The 14,666-nt window shown below is 34.8% G+C and overlaps 1 protein-coding gene across 2 annotated transcripts in view; it reads right to left on the minus strand.

Annotated features, from left to right (window-relative positions):
* The window catches only part of ATP11A (ATPase phospholipid transporting 11A), a gene marked incomplete at both ends in the record, with an annotated part of 119,473 nt that overhangs the window by 12,515 nt on the left and 92,292 nt on the right, over positions 1-14,666 (minus strand). For both annotated transcript variants that reach the window (XM_080613781.1, XM_080613782.1), the window contains 10 exons: positions 1,423-1,558; positions 3,189-3,316; positions 4,375-4,434; positions 5,222-5,367; positions 5,617-5,719; positions 6,962-7,136; positions 9,727-9,978; positions 10,693-10,874; positions 12,872-12,975; positions 13,223-13,296. In XM_080613781.1, coding sequence (XP_080469907.1) covers positions 1,423-1,558; positions 3,189-3,316; positions 4,375-4,434; positions 5,222-5,367; positions 5,617-5,719; positions 6,962-7,136; positions 9,727-9,978; positions 10,693-10,874; positions 12,872-12,975; positions 13,223-13,296 — 1,360 coding nt within the window. The remainder of the gene's footprint in view (positions 1-1,422; positions 1,559-3,188; positions 3,317-4,374; positions 4,435-5,221; positions 5,368-5,616; positions 5,720-6,961; positions 7,137-9,726; positions 9,979-10,692; positions 10,875-12,871; positions 12,976-13,222; positions 13,297-14,666) is intronic.

Genomic DNA, 14,666 nt, shown 5'->3' on the forward strand with positions numbered 1-14,666 from the left:
TGTGTATAGGTATAAGTTGTCTAGTTTTCAGGACTGTAAATATAAGCTGATGCAGAATTTTGAATACCTAACATAGCGCATAATGGTACCAGGAAAAAAGTGCTCCAGTGCACAGTTATGTCTAATGGAAATTCACTCTGTCCTTGTAAAAGCTCTTTCTAATATGTGTTCTCTCTCACACCAGAGGTTTGTTTCATAGTATCATAGGTTAGGGTTGGAAGAGACCTTAAAGACCATCTAGTTCCAACTCCTCTGCTATGGGCAGGAACACCTTCCACTTAGACCAGGTTGCTCCAAGCCCTGCCCAACCTGGCCTTGAACACTGCCAGGCATGGGGCAGCCACAACTTCTCTGGGCAAACTGTGCCAGTGCCTCACCATCCTCACAGTACTTCACTGATATTTGAATATTGCATTTCTAACAAACATGTACACTACATCCAGGCAACAAAATTGTGCACGATTTATTTTCTCTCACTTTGAAGGTCTTTGCTAAAGCTATTCAAGCACTTTATAGCATAAACTGTAATAAATTTTCTGTAGCAGAGTCAGCAACAAAATGTAGGCCATAGAAAAACACAGAACAAAATAAGAAAATGCAAGGAAGCAGAAAGCCTACTTATTTTTTAAAGTTTATGGTTCTTTACCGCACCTCATATACCTCAATATACATTATACTCTATAGAAACGAAGTATTTATAAAGTAGCAATAAAGAACATTTCTATCTATAAATTTAAGTGATATTTTGAAATAATTCTAGGAAATATTTAACTGCTCTTTAACAGTTTAATTAAAGAACAGTGAAAGATGAAATGGATATCATGACAAATCCACAATAGTCTTACCATGTGAGTGCTGGTTGTCATTAGCTGAGGATAGGAAGAGAAGCAAGTAGCAAAAAGAAAAAAAAAGCACACAAATAAAATAGACCAAAATATCAATGGGTAAAATAAATAAAATGCAAAAGTTCTTAAAATTTGCATTCATGTGACTGCAAAGCAAGTAGAGATAAGATTATTTTAAGCTGCCATATGTCAAAAATCATTGAAATATTAAAAAGCTTGTTATATTTAATCTCTTTTATGATCATTTATAACTACTCTACAAGACTTTTGATATGTTAATCAGATATTCAGCAAATGCATGTTAAGCACAAAACTTAAAAGTTACTATGTGAATTCTGAAGGAATAGTTGGAATTTATGATATATATCTCTGTTGCATATAGTCTTATGCCTATTTACTGATACACAGCATATCCTATTGCATACTTCAGACTTTGCCAAACAGATGACCCATCTATCTCGCCATAACTCATAAAAGTTATCTGTGCTGGAAATATTGAAGAAAACAAATCTATGTTCATAACACCATCAACATTAAAAAAATTGCCTTTGATTGACTGATCAAACCCAACACTAACCTGTCCATTGCTGGTCACAACTGTGTTGTCATACAATAAATAGGCACCAAAGAAAAATACCACAGCATCAAACACTCCTAGGAATGTCCAATAAATAAATGCACGCCAGCGCAGCAAAGCATTCTTGGCAATATCTCTGTGTAAAATAAGATATACACATTCATTATCAGCATGTTCAAAAATCCCAAACAAATGATGTCACTCACTGTTTTTTGAAGGAAAACCAATTAAGAATTGCATGTAAACCCACAAAATTTCCACATGACAAGTGCCTCCCAGTTCACATCCAAATCCTTTCTGAATGTCTCCTCTTTAGTATTTTTAATTTTTCTAAGCCCTTTTAATTGGTGCCTGTAATTCTTCTTAGTTCAATTGTGTGGTGAATGGTGAATTCCCCTGTGCTGCTCCCATTTATTTTTCAATCTTTTTACAGAAGGTTTCTGTTTTCCAGTACTTGCTGTACATGTGATGATCCACTGTAGATTTTAAATGGAAACACTAGAGGTCTCTGGAGACTTTGCTTTGTTTCCCATGGGGTCCTTTTATAGAGAATATTGTAACAAAATGAAATACTCATTTTATGTGGAACATGCAAAACAAGGATTTTGCAGTTCAGTTGAAGCTTCAGGTCAAATGGTACTTCCTGACTGTTTTCCCACAAAAAATACAGGGATTGCGCAGCAATAGAACTGTACACTAGCCTGCATTTTCTTATCACAAAAGAATTTTAATATTACAACCTTACCTCCTGCACACACAGTAAGTCTATATCAACTTGGCATATATCATAAAACACACCAGAGTAAATCAGAACACAGTTAAGTGAAAATCCTGAATTACGGATACATTTACTACCAACAACTACTTTCACCGCAGATACTTTAAAGACTGTCTGATGATCACATGAAGTCAGTTCTCCCCGCAGATTACCAATAAACTGCACAAAACTGTATCTGGCCACAATAACCTCATCTAGCCAGAACAACTGCAGTATTGCCCAAAACAGTTTAGCAACAAACTGCTATAATAACAAAACCAAAATGTTTATGACCAAATAACCTCCGCTAGCTTTCAAAAATCAGAAAAGTCTTATGAATGACAATTTCTAAACTGAAAACATTTAAAATATAGAAGAGAAAATAAAAAGGGGTTAACAGTAACATCCTGTATTCCTCTTCAATTTCACAGTTAAAAACTTATAATTGCATTGATTAAATTAACCTTTAAGCATCTAGTATTATCTCTCTCAAAAAATGTTTTTTTCCCTTTGATTATCTACTGCTGCCCTTATCTGAAAGGTACTGGTTTTGCAACTGGGCATTGCTCCTAATTTAAGTGGCCACATGCAGTTATATGGCAAGAACTATATTTCAAGCGGCTAAGAATCTAAATCAGTCGCAACTTCAATGCCCAGAAGCGTGTCAACAATACGCAGAGACAATGTTGGACACCACGTACAATTCTATGATACAACACTCTACCACTCTGTCCTCTTTTCTTTCAGAATAAAGCATGTATATAGAAGAAATGGTATGCTTTCTCTTTTTAAAATACTGTTCCCCATAGCCAGAAGAAAAATAGAGCACTAAAATACATGTGTCTATTGTAGTTTATAGGCTGTACATGTGGTCTTCAACCCTTCTGTTGCACTTTATCTGATGTTCTACTCCAACTCTGTGGTACAGAAATCCTGAGGACTTCCATTATAACAGAGACAGATCTCACAATTGAACAAACAACTCTGGGGCACAATGTATGAATTTTACCTGTATAGTGAAGGCTCTCTCTTGAGTGTGTCTGCACTGACATGTTGTTCCATTAGACCGTAAAAGAGGATAGGAAGGGAAGTGAAGCTGATATTGTACAGTGTTAGATACGCAGTATCGTATAAAGTCTGTAGATGGAAAAGAATTAAATCTGCTAGTTTTAATTTTAAAACACAATCCGATGCATGGCACTTGATTTGAAATGAGTCAACTGTTTTTAAAAAATAAAATGTATCCCTTCAGAATGGAGGCAAATATTCTTGAACAGCTAAAACAGCCAAGATAAAACTATGCACTTGTGCCCCATTCATCTGGAGGACAAAAGGTCAACTAAAAGATGGATTTAATAGTCTCGTCCATGTATCAGCCCCTCCTGTTGTTTCAACTGTAAGACACCCCACAAATTTAAAGCAACAATACTATTTTCTCCCAATTAAATCCTCCTCTTGTACAATTTAAACCCGAAAACAACCCTCTTGTCTAAGTCTGGTCATTCATTCCTTCGGGTTTTGCTCCATCATTCAGAAGGAAAAGATAGATTTTTTCCCCCACAAATTAGATGAGAGCAAGGGGTTGAAAAGTAAATAAAAAATTTAGAAAGCAGAATACTGGATCCTGTTCTGAATGATGGCACGTTTCTGGTGAGCAGCAGTTCACTTTTCCTCTGTCCTTCTATGTGCTAGTTTTTTTTCTTTTCTTTTCAACTAATTGAATGCCACTATTTGTCTGAATTTTGCCACGCAAACCTGTACATGCCAGAAAAGACTAGTTTATTCCATTTTCATTCTGAATTCTAAAAATTAACAACTAGTTCAATTACTTATCTTTCAGGATTCCTTCTATCTGTGTCCAATAAGCTTAAACCTGAAAGACTACATTTCCCACAGACACTTCACTTTGCACTGCAGCTCCAAATTTTGGTTTCCTGTATTCTTTGACTTTGAAAATAACACTGCTTTAACGACAATTCGTAAGATTGATTTCTGAAACGTAACTGCAATTGCCACTGAAAATTACATGAACCAAAAGAGATGCTGCTCTTTTGACAATGTGTAAACTGACCTAGAAATTTTGGCAGATGAACAGGCACGGTGTTAAATAATCAACCCTTTTGATGGGGGGGGGGGGAAAAAAAAAAAAAAGAAGCCAAAGAGAAAATATGGCAGTGAGGGGAAACGCAACTAACCTGTTGTGAAAACCCACAGAAGAACTGATATAAAAACTGAGGAAAAATGAAGCAGACATTCTGAAAGACAAAGTGACACAGTCGTCAAGTGGAATACAACAGTAATTTATATACTGAATAACGCTATATAGCTGTGTATAGCATAGTAGTATAACACTAGTAATAGTAAATATTGCAGAAACAGTAGGAAGAGCTGCATACATCAAATATCAACATGCTCATCTTCCAGTAGCACTATTAAGAAAAATACTTAAAGTATTTTGAAAGCAAACTTAAGGCTACAGTTTCAAAATTCAAGGGCAATGTATTTTGCAACTGAGGAGCACAGCTCAGTCAAGGCAAGGCAAATAAGGGACAAAACGTGGTAGGACACAAACTGTGGTAAGCAAGCATGGCCACCCCGGTTAACATGCTTCCCAGCAAAGTAACTTTAAGATGCTTCTAACTACGTCATTGTCTCCTAACTATACATATGGTCAAACACCAACACCTTGAATTATCTTCTGAAGGGTCCTTTCTATAATATTCCATCATTTCACATGATTTAGACACAACAAATTGTCTGAACAGGAGGATGCACATGATAAACTACCCTAATGAAAACAGAAACTAACGTACATTGAGCTAAGCCAAGTTCTCAAATACTATTTCCAACTTAATTTAAAAGGCCACTGTAGAGAGAACCCAGAAGGTACTGAAAAAAAGCAGAACAGTCTGTGATGGAATTTGTAAGAATTTTTTTTTTTTTATGCCATTAATGCTTTTTGTACAATTGACCGTGCAAAGTATAGATAGATATTACCACATAAGTTTGAGATTAATGTAATAAGAACAAGCATTCTCCTACCTTATAAAAGAAGTATTGCACAAGTTCAGATATCCTAACATAATAAAAATGCCCATGAACAAGCAACATTTTTTTCAAATGTTTAAATTTAGGTATTGCATAGTCACTGTTTCTTGCTGCTTGACGACCTTCTTTGCCAATGATTCCTTTAAAAAAGAAAGTGATGAAGCTGTTTAATAACTGAAGAACTATTTCAAAGACACAATTATTTGAAAAATTATATATTAATGCTGTGACACTCATCTAATAAGAAATCACCATGGTAGTTATCTGGGGTAAATTCACTAAAAGTTGTCTACAAAATGTGTAAGCTGATTCTTTGAGACTGCCTGTTTTTAAGAAGTAAATGCTTTTTGTCATCTCACTTGAATTAATACTCTAAAAAGCACACTTACCTATGCCAACATGTGCTTCTAGAATCATACTGACATCATTTGCTCCATCACCAATCGCTAATGTGATAGGATGCTCCTTTGATAACTTAATCAATTTCACAATCTGGAAAAAAATAGTGTTAAAAAGTCTTCTCTGTTATGGTTTGCTTGTTTTGCATGAGCTTACAAGTAATAAAAAATGTCCAACACAGTTACATAAGAAATTCCGTGAATAAAACCAATCTTACCCAATGCAACTACTATGAAGATCACAGTAGTTTCTTCATATTAGAAGTATTTGTTCCAAATACAAAATAACATTTTTCAAATACCTTCAAACTACTGATACAGATAGTAGGAAGGAAGGGCAGAAGAACTGAAGGTTTTGAGGTTGCTTAATGCAGTGTAAGCACATTAATAAATTAAGAGGGTTCCAGAGATAAAGAATACGATTTCAAAGAAATCCTGAAATAAAGACTGAAAGATTCTGCTTTCTTAACTGTGCTGATGGGTTTTTTCTTATTATTTACGAAAAGATAATAAGACTGTCTATATATCTAAATATTGTTGACACAGAAACTGTCCAAAAATTTGACCTCAAATCCCTCCACTGTAAATGTTCACCTATTGGTACTGAATCAGCTCCAACTAAAAACTACAGACTTCCAGACAGTTAAATGTGCTGGATAAATACACCTGTTAAAATGAATAAAGGGCTACATATGCTGTACCTGAGCACTGAGAAAGAGACATGACAGTTTGAAAGATAAAAAGTGTATATATAAAAAAGCGTATATAAGAGAGATAAGTGTCTCTTTCCTTTAAAAGTTCTTCACTTATATTGAGATGTTTCAGCAATGGAAGCATATGTTTTTACTTGATACAAACTAACACACAACAATTAAGAAGTACTTAAAAATGATAATGCACACATTTTTCTGCCTGGATTCTTTTTTCTTGGCTTACCACTTAAAAATAAAGAGGTATCACTCTACAGTAACAATGCACGTTCTTGTAGTACCAACAGGTAGCAGACTATTCAAAGCTTGTTAGGTTAAAAAGGAAGCAATTAATTCAGTTCATTAAATATGTTCATTATCAGCATGTACCAACCATAAAATTGGCACAATATGTACATATATCAAATACAGGTGCACAGCTGGCTGCCATTTTAGCATACCATTATCGAAACTGCTTGACAGGAGAAATTCTTCCCTCTCCTGGCTTCTTTTTGCCTTTTCCATTTTAGAAAATATAAAAGTGAATGGTAACATTTTAAGTTATCAGTGTAAGTTATAGACAGTATTAACTTCCAATATTTACACATGTGCACAGCTAACAAGCAACTGCAAAATGAAATACAAACCTGTGCTTTTTGCAAAGGTGCCATTCGACAGCATAACACTGCACTGCAGTTCCTGCAAATTTCAAGAAAGAGCTCTCTGTAGTTACCAGAGCTCCCATCTTGTCGTGGTTTCATTATTAATGATAATGCTGCTCCATCAATAATTAAACCATAATCTTGCATATCAGTTGAAAGTCTGTTCAGGGATAAAATATAACCAAGAGTCACTGTAAAATTCTCAGACATATTTAAAATCCGGCAATAGTGCTTTCGTTAAAATTAATTAATGAAAAATAATGACTACGGAATACTGCGAAATTAATATACTTCTAAAGGAAATTCTATGCTTATAATATATATAGCATAAATGCTATTTATGACATATTAAAATTCTAGATTATGTTGAAAATATTCAGTGCTTCACCAGTTTGAAGACAGCAACCTGATACATCAGTGACTTCATTAGTGAGTATGAGTGTATAATTATTAACCTTTCAAGTTCTATTTGAAAAGACTCTGAGAACTACAGTGAGGTAAACTGAGTTGCAGGAATAAAGTTTATTTTATGGCATATTCCATAACAAAGACAAAAAAAATCAAAGGAAAAGCCCTTTGACACTCCAAAATCTGCTTTGATGAGGAAAATAATTCTTCTTTTTCTTCTTTTTTTTTTTTTCCAAGGGAAAAGGAAGTAAACCATGCTCTGAAGGAAATGCCCAAAAGAGACTTGTTGGCCTGAAGAACCAAGGCCAACAAGTCTATCTTTAGAGTACCTATCTTTCGTGTTTAGTGTGGTGGCTAAGTCTGATGCAGGTATACCTGTAATTATATTCTTAAAATACAGTAATTACATACGTTACCTATTACAATATATTATTATCTATATTAATCTATAACTGGTATACCTGTAATAGTTTGGGCATTCCTAGAAGCGTAACCATGGTGGCATGAAGCACAGTCTATCACAATAACATATGCCAAACAATGAGGGAAGATGGTCCATGCTATGAGAGCAGTTTTTTGAGGCATCCAAACTAGTTATTCCACAGCACCCTTGCATTTGCCTGCATTACAGAGCAGCCCCAGGCTCCAGCTCAGCAGTGAGTGTTATGTAAACAGACACTGAGGTTTATTTGTGCTCTAGTTTCAGTGCTCCAAGATTATACTACTGTGTGTGGGTTTTCAACAAACACAGTTTCACCAGGAACAGTGTTTGTGAGGAGAACACCACATTTATTAATATTAGTGTATTTTAAGCATCTCCATCTTCACTACTACAACACAAGCAATTTTTGACAAATAATATAAAGTACTATATTTATTAGCAGTTCACAGGTATTTTCAGCACTTTGTTATCATTGCACGAATACGGTTACGCTGTTAGTATATAATGACATCAACCAAAATGTATTATTATGAAGTTCAGGCAATATATTGAATATTTGACACATTCTAGTGAAAGATTTTCAGTCTGAATTTGAACATCCAGGCAGAATCCTGCCATTACAGGTACTATTTGCAATTACAGATAGCTATTTTATATATAGTTGTAGTTTGCTATTACAGATAGCAAATTTTCCAACTCTGGAGTCAAAGACAATAAATTCTGGAGTCTCAGTGTCTAGAAAATGGGCATTGCACAAAAAAGTTAAACAAATACATTAAACATACCTTGTAAGACCAGTGGGATTTAACCTAAATATAGTACAGGCAACAGTGAAATACGATTTAACTGAATATAAAGGTGCTCTTGATTAGACCAATGGAGTTTAAAATGTAAGGATAGCTAAGAAAAATGCTCTGGCCCAGACTTTCAAGCTTAAGGATAAGAGTTATAGAAATACTGCTAAAATAATATCAGAAATGCTTGTTAATTTGTTGTTCCTTTACTACAGACGTACTAAAAATGCATATAAAATGTATTACTAGAGGATTCTATATTAAAAAGAAAAATGAATCAAACATGTACCATTATGCCCAGAAGAACCAGCAACTTCTTTTCTTAACATCTTAGTATGTAAAAATGTTTTGGAATCCAATTTTTAGGGTTTTACAGTGGAAAAAAGAGCAAGTAATATATACCAGCTACAACATTTCAAGTAAGTAGCCTAATTAACTACCTATATAAGGCATTTTTACATTATACCTGTTTTTTGCTTTTTAATGCCATTTCCTAACTTATTCCATATACATGATACCTATCCTTCCACAGATATTCAAATACACAGAAGTCAGTGATTTCTTTACAGTTTAGGGCACTTAAAGTATTTTTATGCACATCACAAGATTTGGTTCTACACTGTTGCCTGTCACCTCTCTGTAAATGTAGCATAACCTTCCCTAGAAAGAGAGCCATATATTGTTGCTCTCTGTGATCTTCGTCTTAAGAAAGTCACATCTCATACTGACTCTAATTACAGGAATATATCATACGTGCTTCCCTTTTAAAAATTAGAAACAGTATTTTGCTTTACAATCATCTTTTTCCAAGAATGAATATTTTTGCAGTGGTAAACTAAGTAATTACAATGTCAGTTGTGACTTTTTTCTTTTAACACTTAAAGCAGTACCGGAAATGAGATAAAAGTACCATGCTGGTGAAAACTTAAGCTCATGTGGAACAAACATACTTAATTGCCATGCAGTAATTCACACTTTTAACAACAAAAAACTGAAACATAGCATGTTGCTGCTCTTAAGGCAATCGATCAATCAATCAATCATTTAATTGTTTATGAAATGCACAGAAGACCATTACTGGCTTGAAAATTCAACTTTTTCCTTACCCTGAGAAAGTATCCCTGGTTAAGCTGCCACTGTGTCTTAGGACAGTTTTGCTTAGGTCAAAAAGCACATCGTGTAAACTCTGTTCCTCAATTTTCTTTGTGGTTAGCTCAAGTATTTGTGTATTTCTCCGGAAAAGTTTGCAAGCATAGCAAGTAGCTGCAGCAGTCTCCATTTTGTCTCCTGTCAGAACCCAAACTTTAATTCCAGCTTTCTGGAGCGCTTCAATAGTGTCAGCAGCTTTTTCCTGTAGTCTGTGAAAGCCAATTGACAACACACATTGATAGATTGCTTGGAAATGAGAAATTTTAGAGATCCTTACTGAATGGCTTCCATAACCAAATTAAACAAAAAAAGAAAAAAAAAAAAGTTATCAGATCTAAGATTTTTCCCCAAGGTGTGAATCTAAAAATGTTTGGCAGAGTAGTACATTATAACTAACTAGCTTTGACACTTTCAAAGCTCTCAAGGTTATACCTTTCATTCATACAGCCTAAAAGATGCTTCTTCAGACTAGTACTTCGATTAAATATTTTCAGCACTTTCAGCTAATGACATCAAACAATGACGGTATTGTTGAGTTATTAAAGTGACCTCCTAGTTTTAACAGCTTTACTTTCTTTTTTTTTTTATAACCTAAAGGTTCTTTCTTCATTTCTTCAATACCCGTTTTGTAGTTTCTTCCTCCAAAACTTTTCACTACAATTTGTTTAATAAGGTATTGCATGAACTGCATGTAAATGGCTTGAATATACTGATATTTGTACACTTAACTTTTGTTACTAGGTTACTAAATTATAAAGTTACCATGTGTAACTTTTGTAAGCTAAGGGTATGACTCAAATAAAGGGTTGGGGTTTGGTTTTTTTTTTCAAATAAATCTCTAATAAAAAAAAAAAGTTACAAAAAAGTCTCCAACTACTTTGGTACAATTACTAAACATAAAAGAAACTAAGAAATGCACTAACCGATCTTCAACAGCTGTAGCACCAAGTAAAATAAAATCTCTTTCTATCTTCTCATACACTTCTGCCAACTTCTTTTCTCGATCCTGGAGGGCCAACTTTGCATTCTGAAGCAGCTTCTGTACTTTGCTATATTCTTCTGCTGTGAGTTCTTTATATGCAACACACAATGTTCGCAGTCCCTCCTAAAGAATGTAATCAAAAGAAACAAAGTGCATCTTAGAAAATTCTTTTTAGACTTCTTGCTGGTGTTTATGCTGGAATATTTGAAAAAAACTCAATGATTTTACTATTAACATGAAAAGTCTCACTACTCACTTCATCAGGGACTGCTGCAGTACAAGAGGCAATGGGTTCAGACTTTTTAGTCTGAACAGGGGAAGTTCAGGTTAGATATAAGGAAGAAGTTCTTTACTGTGAGGGTGGTGAGGCACTGGAACAGGGTGCTCCATCCCTGGTGGTGCTCAAGGCCAAGCTGGACAGTGCCTTGGGCAGTATGGTCTAGGCTAAGGCGTCCCTGCCCATGGCAGGGGGGTTGGAACTAGATGATCTTAAGGTCCTTTTCAACCCTAACCACTCTATGATTCTATAGTGAAGTGAGTATATTATATACTAATATACTATAGCTTAGAACATGAGTCAACTTGATTCTGTGCTGCCCGAGACTTAGTTAAAACCTGAGGGACAAAACTCAATTTTCCAGAAGAGAAATAGCAACCGAACTGGATGTATGAGATTAGTAGGGAAATGAGAGTCAGGGTGAAGGTTTCCCTCCTTACATGTGTAATTTAGCAGGATGAATCAGAATAAATAACAGTAATAGAAATAGTAGCTCTGCAGAGTGATTTTGAGGCAGGGACAAAACACCAGAGTGCTGAAAGTGAAAATTCAACTATGCCATTTCAGTCAAATGAAAACAGAATTTAGCTGTGGGTGTTTCAGACTGGATCAGAGTTTTGGACTGTGTAATGAGTAAGAAAAATTCTACAGACTGTGTTAAGAAAAAAAAAGCAGCTATAACACAAGTTTTGCCACCTCAAATATATTGTCTCTCACACCATGGCACTTTACCAGTAGGTCTTTGTACAGTTACTTATTACCAATCCAAAAAGGAGAAGTATTAAAATAGCTCCCTGACTCTTGCTATTCATAAGGGTAGGTGCCAGGTGGTTGCCTGTATCTTCTTTCAGAGGCCCCTGTATGTAGAAGCCAACCCTATTTCCAATTATCCAGGATGAAGAAATGCCTGCTGGTCTGGATTTTTTTTCCTGATAGACACTGAATGGATATGATCCATAAAATATTCCCTTTAGCATCCTTCAGTTTTAATTATCAGACAGGTGTTTTTTATAGTAAAGCTTACCAAAGCACTTTGACAAAAGAGTTTTGGCATTTCCTGTCCAAAATGGCAGCTAACACTGTACGTATTTTTTCACGTACCTGTAATAATACTTTGTTTTCAGTTCAAGTACTAGCTGCCAGAAAATTTTACCCTATTTATAAGACTATCAGTCATATTACACAGCAGTGGGTTCTGCATATTTTTGAACACAGAAAAATTCAGTATTTTTCAACTCCAAATACTACTTTTAGGTAAAACCAAGTCTGCATTTCTTTTAAAGGTGATGAGGCCATTCATAGCTCATTTTTAGCAATCAAAAATATAAGGATGATCACTACACTGTTTCCCCATAAGCAACACGTTTGTTGCTACACTGTGCTCCAATAGATTTTCCCTTTTAAGAGCTTGTAAAACAATAAAAGGTAGCAAATTACAATTGTTAAGGCTCGGAACTGAAAGGAGAAATCAGATTTTCAGTGAAGTTTTTCACTTTTCTTTCACTCAAATGTTAATTCAAACCACTCGAGTTGCGAAAATGCCATACTAAAAAGCTAATTGATGACTTCTGACATAACACACCGTTGTGCGTATCTATGCATTCATATCTGACTACAACTGCCTTTTGGAAGATGAGATGGAGGAGAGATTCAAATAAAAGGGTAACACAGACTGCTACCCATACAGCCTACGTGCACTTCGGCACAGAAAAATCTCAGTGCCTGGGAAGACAAATCTGTTACTTGATCAAGCAGGAAATCAGAACACTTGATTTCTTTTTTGGTTTTTTTTTTTTTTTTTTCACTGATATCATATGAACAGATCAATAAGATGGAATCTTACCACTGCATTGCGTTCAACTCTGGATCGTATTTGGTCAATTTTGCCTTCTTTAACTCTAGGAAATATGGAAGAATCTGCTCCCTTACAAAACAGAAATATATGACCTGAAAGAGACAGCATATGGAATTCAAAACGGCAAATATATCCTTCTTCAAAAAATCATGCAAATTACTAAGTCTTCAAAAGCATTTCTTCCAAATTTTATAGCATTTGCAGTCATGCTGGTACCTAGTCCCCTTTTTTATAAAGACAGACACACAGACTGTGATTAATGCTTAAATCTTTGATAAACCTCGATAAATTCAAGTGAAACAAAAACATCTAAGAGGAAACAGGATGTGACAGCCCTACCTGTTGAAGATCTAACAATTACACTCATTCGCCGTCTCACAGAATCAAAACTCAAAACCTCTAATAATTCAAACCTGGAACAGAAACAGAATTATTTCTTAAACAGCTCTGCTTTTCCAGATCCCTAAATTGGTTGTTACAATTTCAAGCATATCAATTAAAACATGAATTCTAACATGGAAAATTATATTGAGTACTATGCAATGTGAAGTTCCACAGTGTTAAATAGCAGGTTACAAATAAGAAATAGGGGAGGCCCTTAGCTCCTAATTACTTCAAACAGAATTTGTCTGCATCATGTTCATAAGCTTCTTTAGTATATAGTCAATATAAGTTATTTATATGACTAGAAACCTTGCAGTAGAGCACTATACTGCTTATAAAGTAAATTCCTATGTATAATACCTAGGGATAGCCTTAGAAGTTGAAATGCATCGGCGTTTACAAGAAGTCTTTTTTTAATATTTTTCTAATTTTGACTATTCCTATTTCCCCAAAGAGCCCACATTATTTCATAAATCTTGCTCAAGTGTTGGCTGACAAGTTATTAAAGTGTAAAAACATTTCTTTTTACTGGTTTTATATTTGCCATTGCTTTTTACAATTTCATTTTATCCCATGTTCTTTTCCCTTCTAGGCGGAAAAATAAACACAAGCTCTTATTGTACTGTTTCTGTATCATTCATCAGTTAACATACTTTTATGATTTACTACCTTACCTATTTCCTTTTATCTAAAATTCTCCCTTTTTCAGCACAAATATAAGCATCTCAGTCATTAATCCCAAACTCTTCAGGATTCATCTCTGTTAATACTTTGTTCATAAAATAGGTCTACTTGTTTAATTAGGGCATTGATTTCTAAGTCCTTACAACAGTCTGAGATTCAAACCTGTACAAGGCCACAGCGCTTTGTTCATTAAGAAGTTACAACAGATTCTAACAAGGAGTTGGATCAGACCTGTATCTACAAACCATGATGCATTTTGGAGAAAATTCCTAGTAATTACAGTACTTTCATAAACTACCAAATGATACTGAATGCAGTTCTTATGAGCTGAGCCACAAAAGTCTGAAGTAACTTTCAGGAAAAATCCTCCATATTCCCCTAAAAGGGGGAAAAATGCCAGCAGGGTTCCTATATTTGTGTCCAAGAATCCCTGTGTAGTTAGCAGAGTGCACACGTAGGAAGACTCAGATATATGACAGACTTCACCAGTAAACTTCTACAGAAGTGGAAAGTAGAAAGTTTGAAAGTACGCGCACCCCACTGAACAGCTCTACTACTAAAATGTTACTGAAAATTTTACTCATATCATGGACAACAAAACCTATTCTGTCAAAGGAAAATAACAAGAACAGTACCTGTTTTAATTTTTCTTTGAACCAGCTATAAAAATTTATTCTACAGATATTACCCTCCTGTAAATACAGATTATTTGCTA

Source organism: Psittacula echo, assembly GCF_963264785.1.
Source record: "Psittacula echo genome assembly, chromosome: 3".
Lineage (NCBI taxonomy): Eukaryota > Metazoa > Chordata > Aves > Psittaciformes > Psittacidae > Psittacula > Psittacula echo.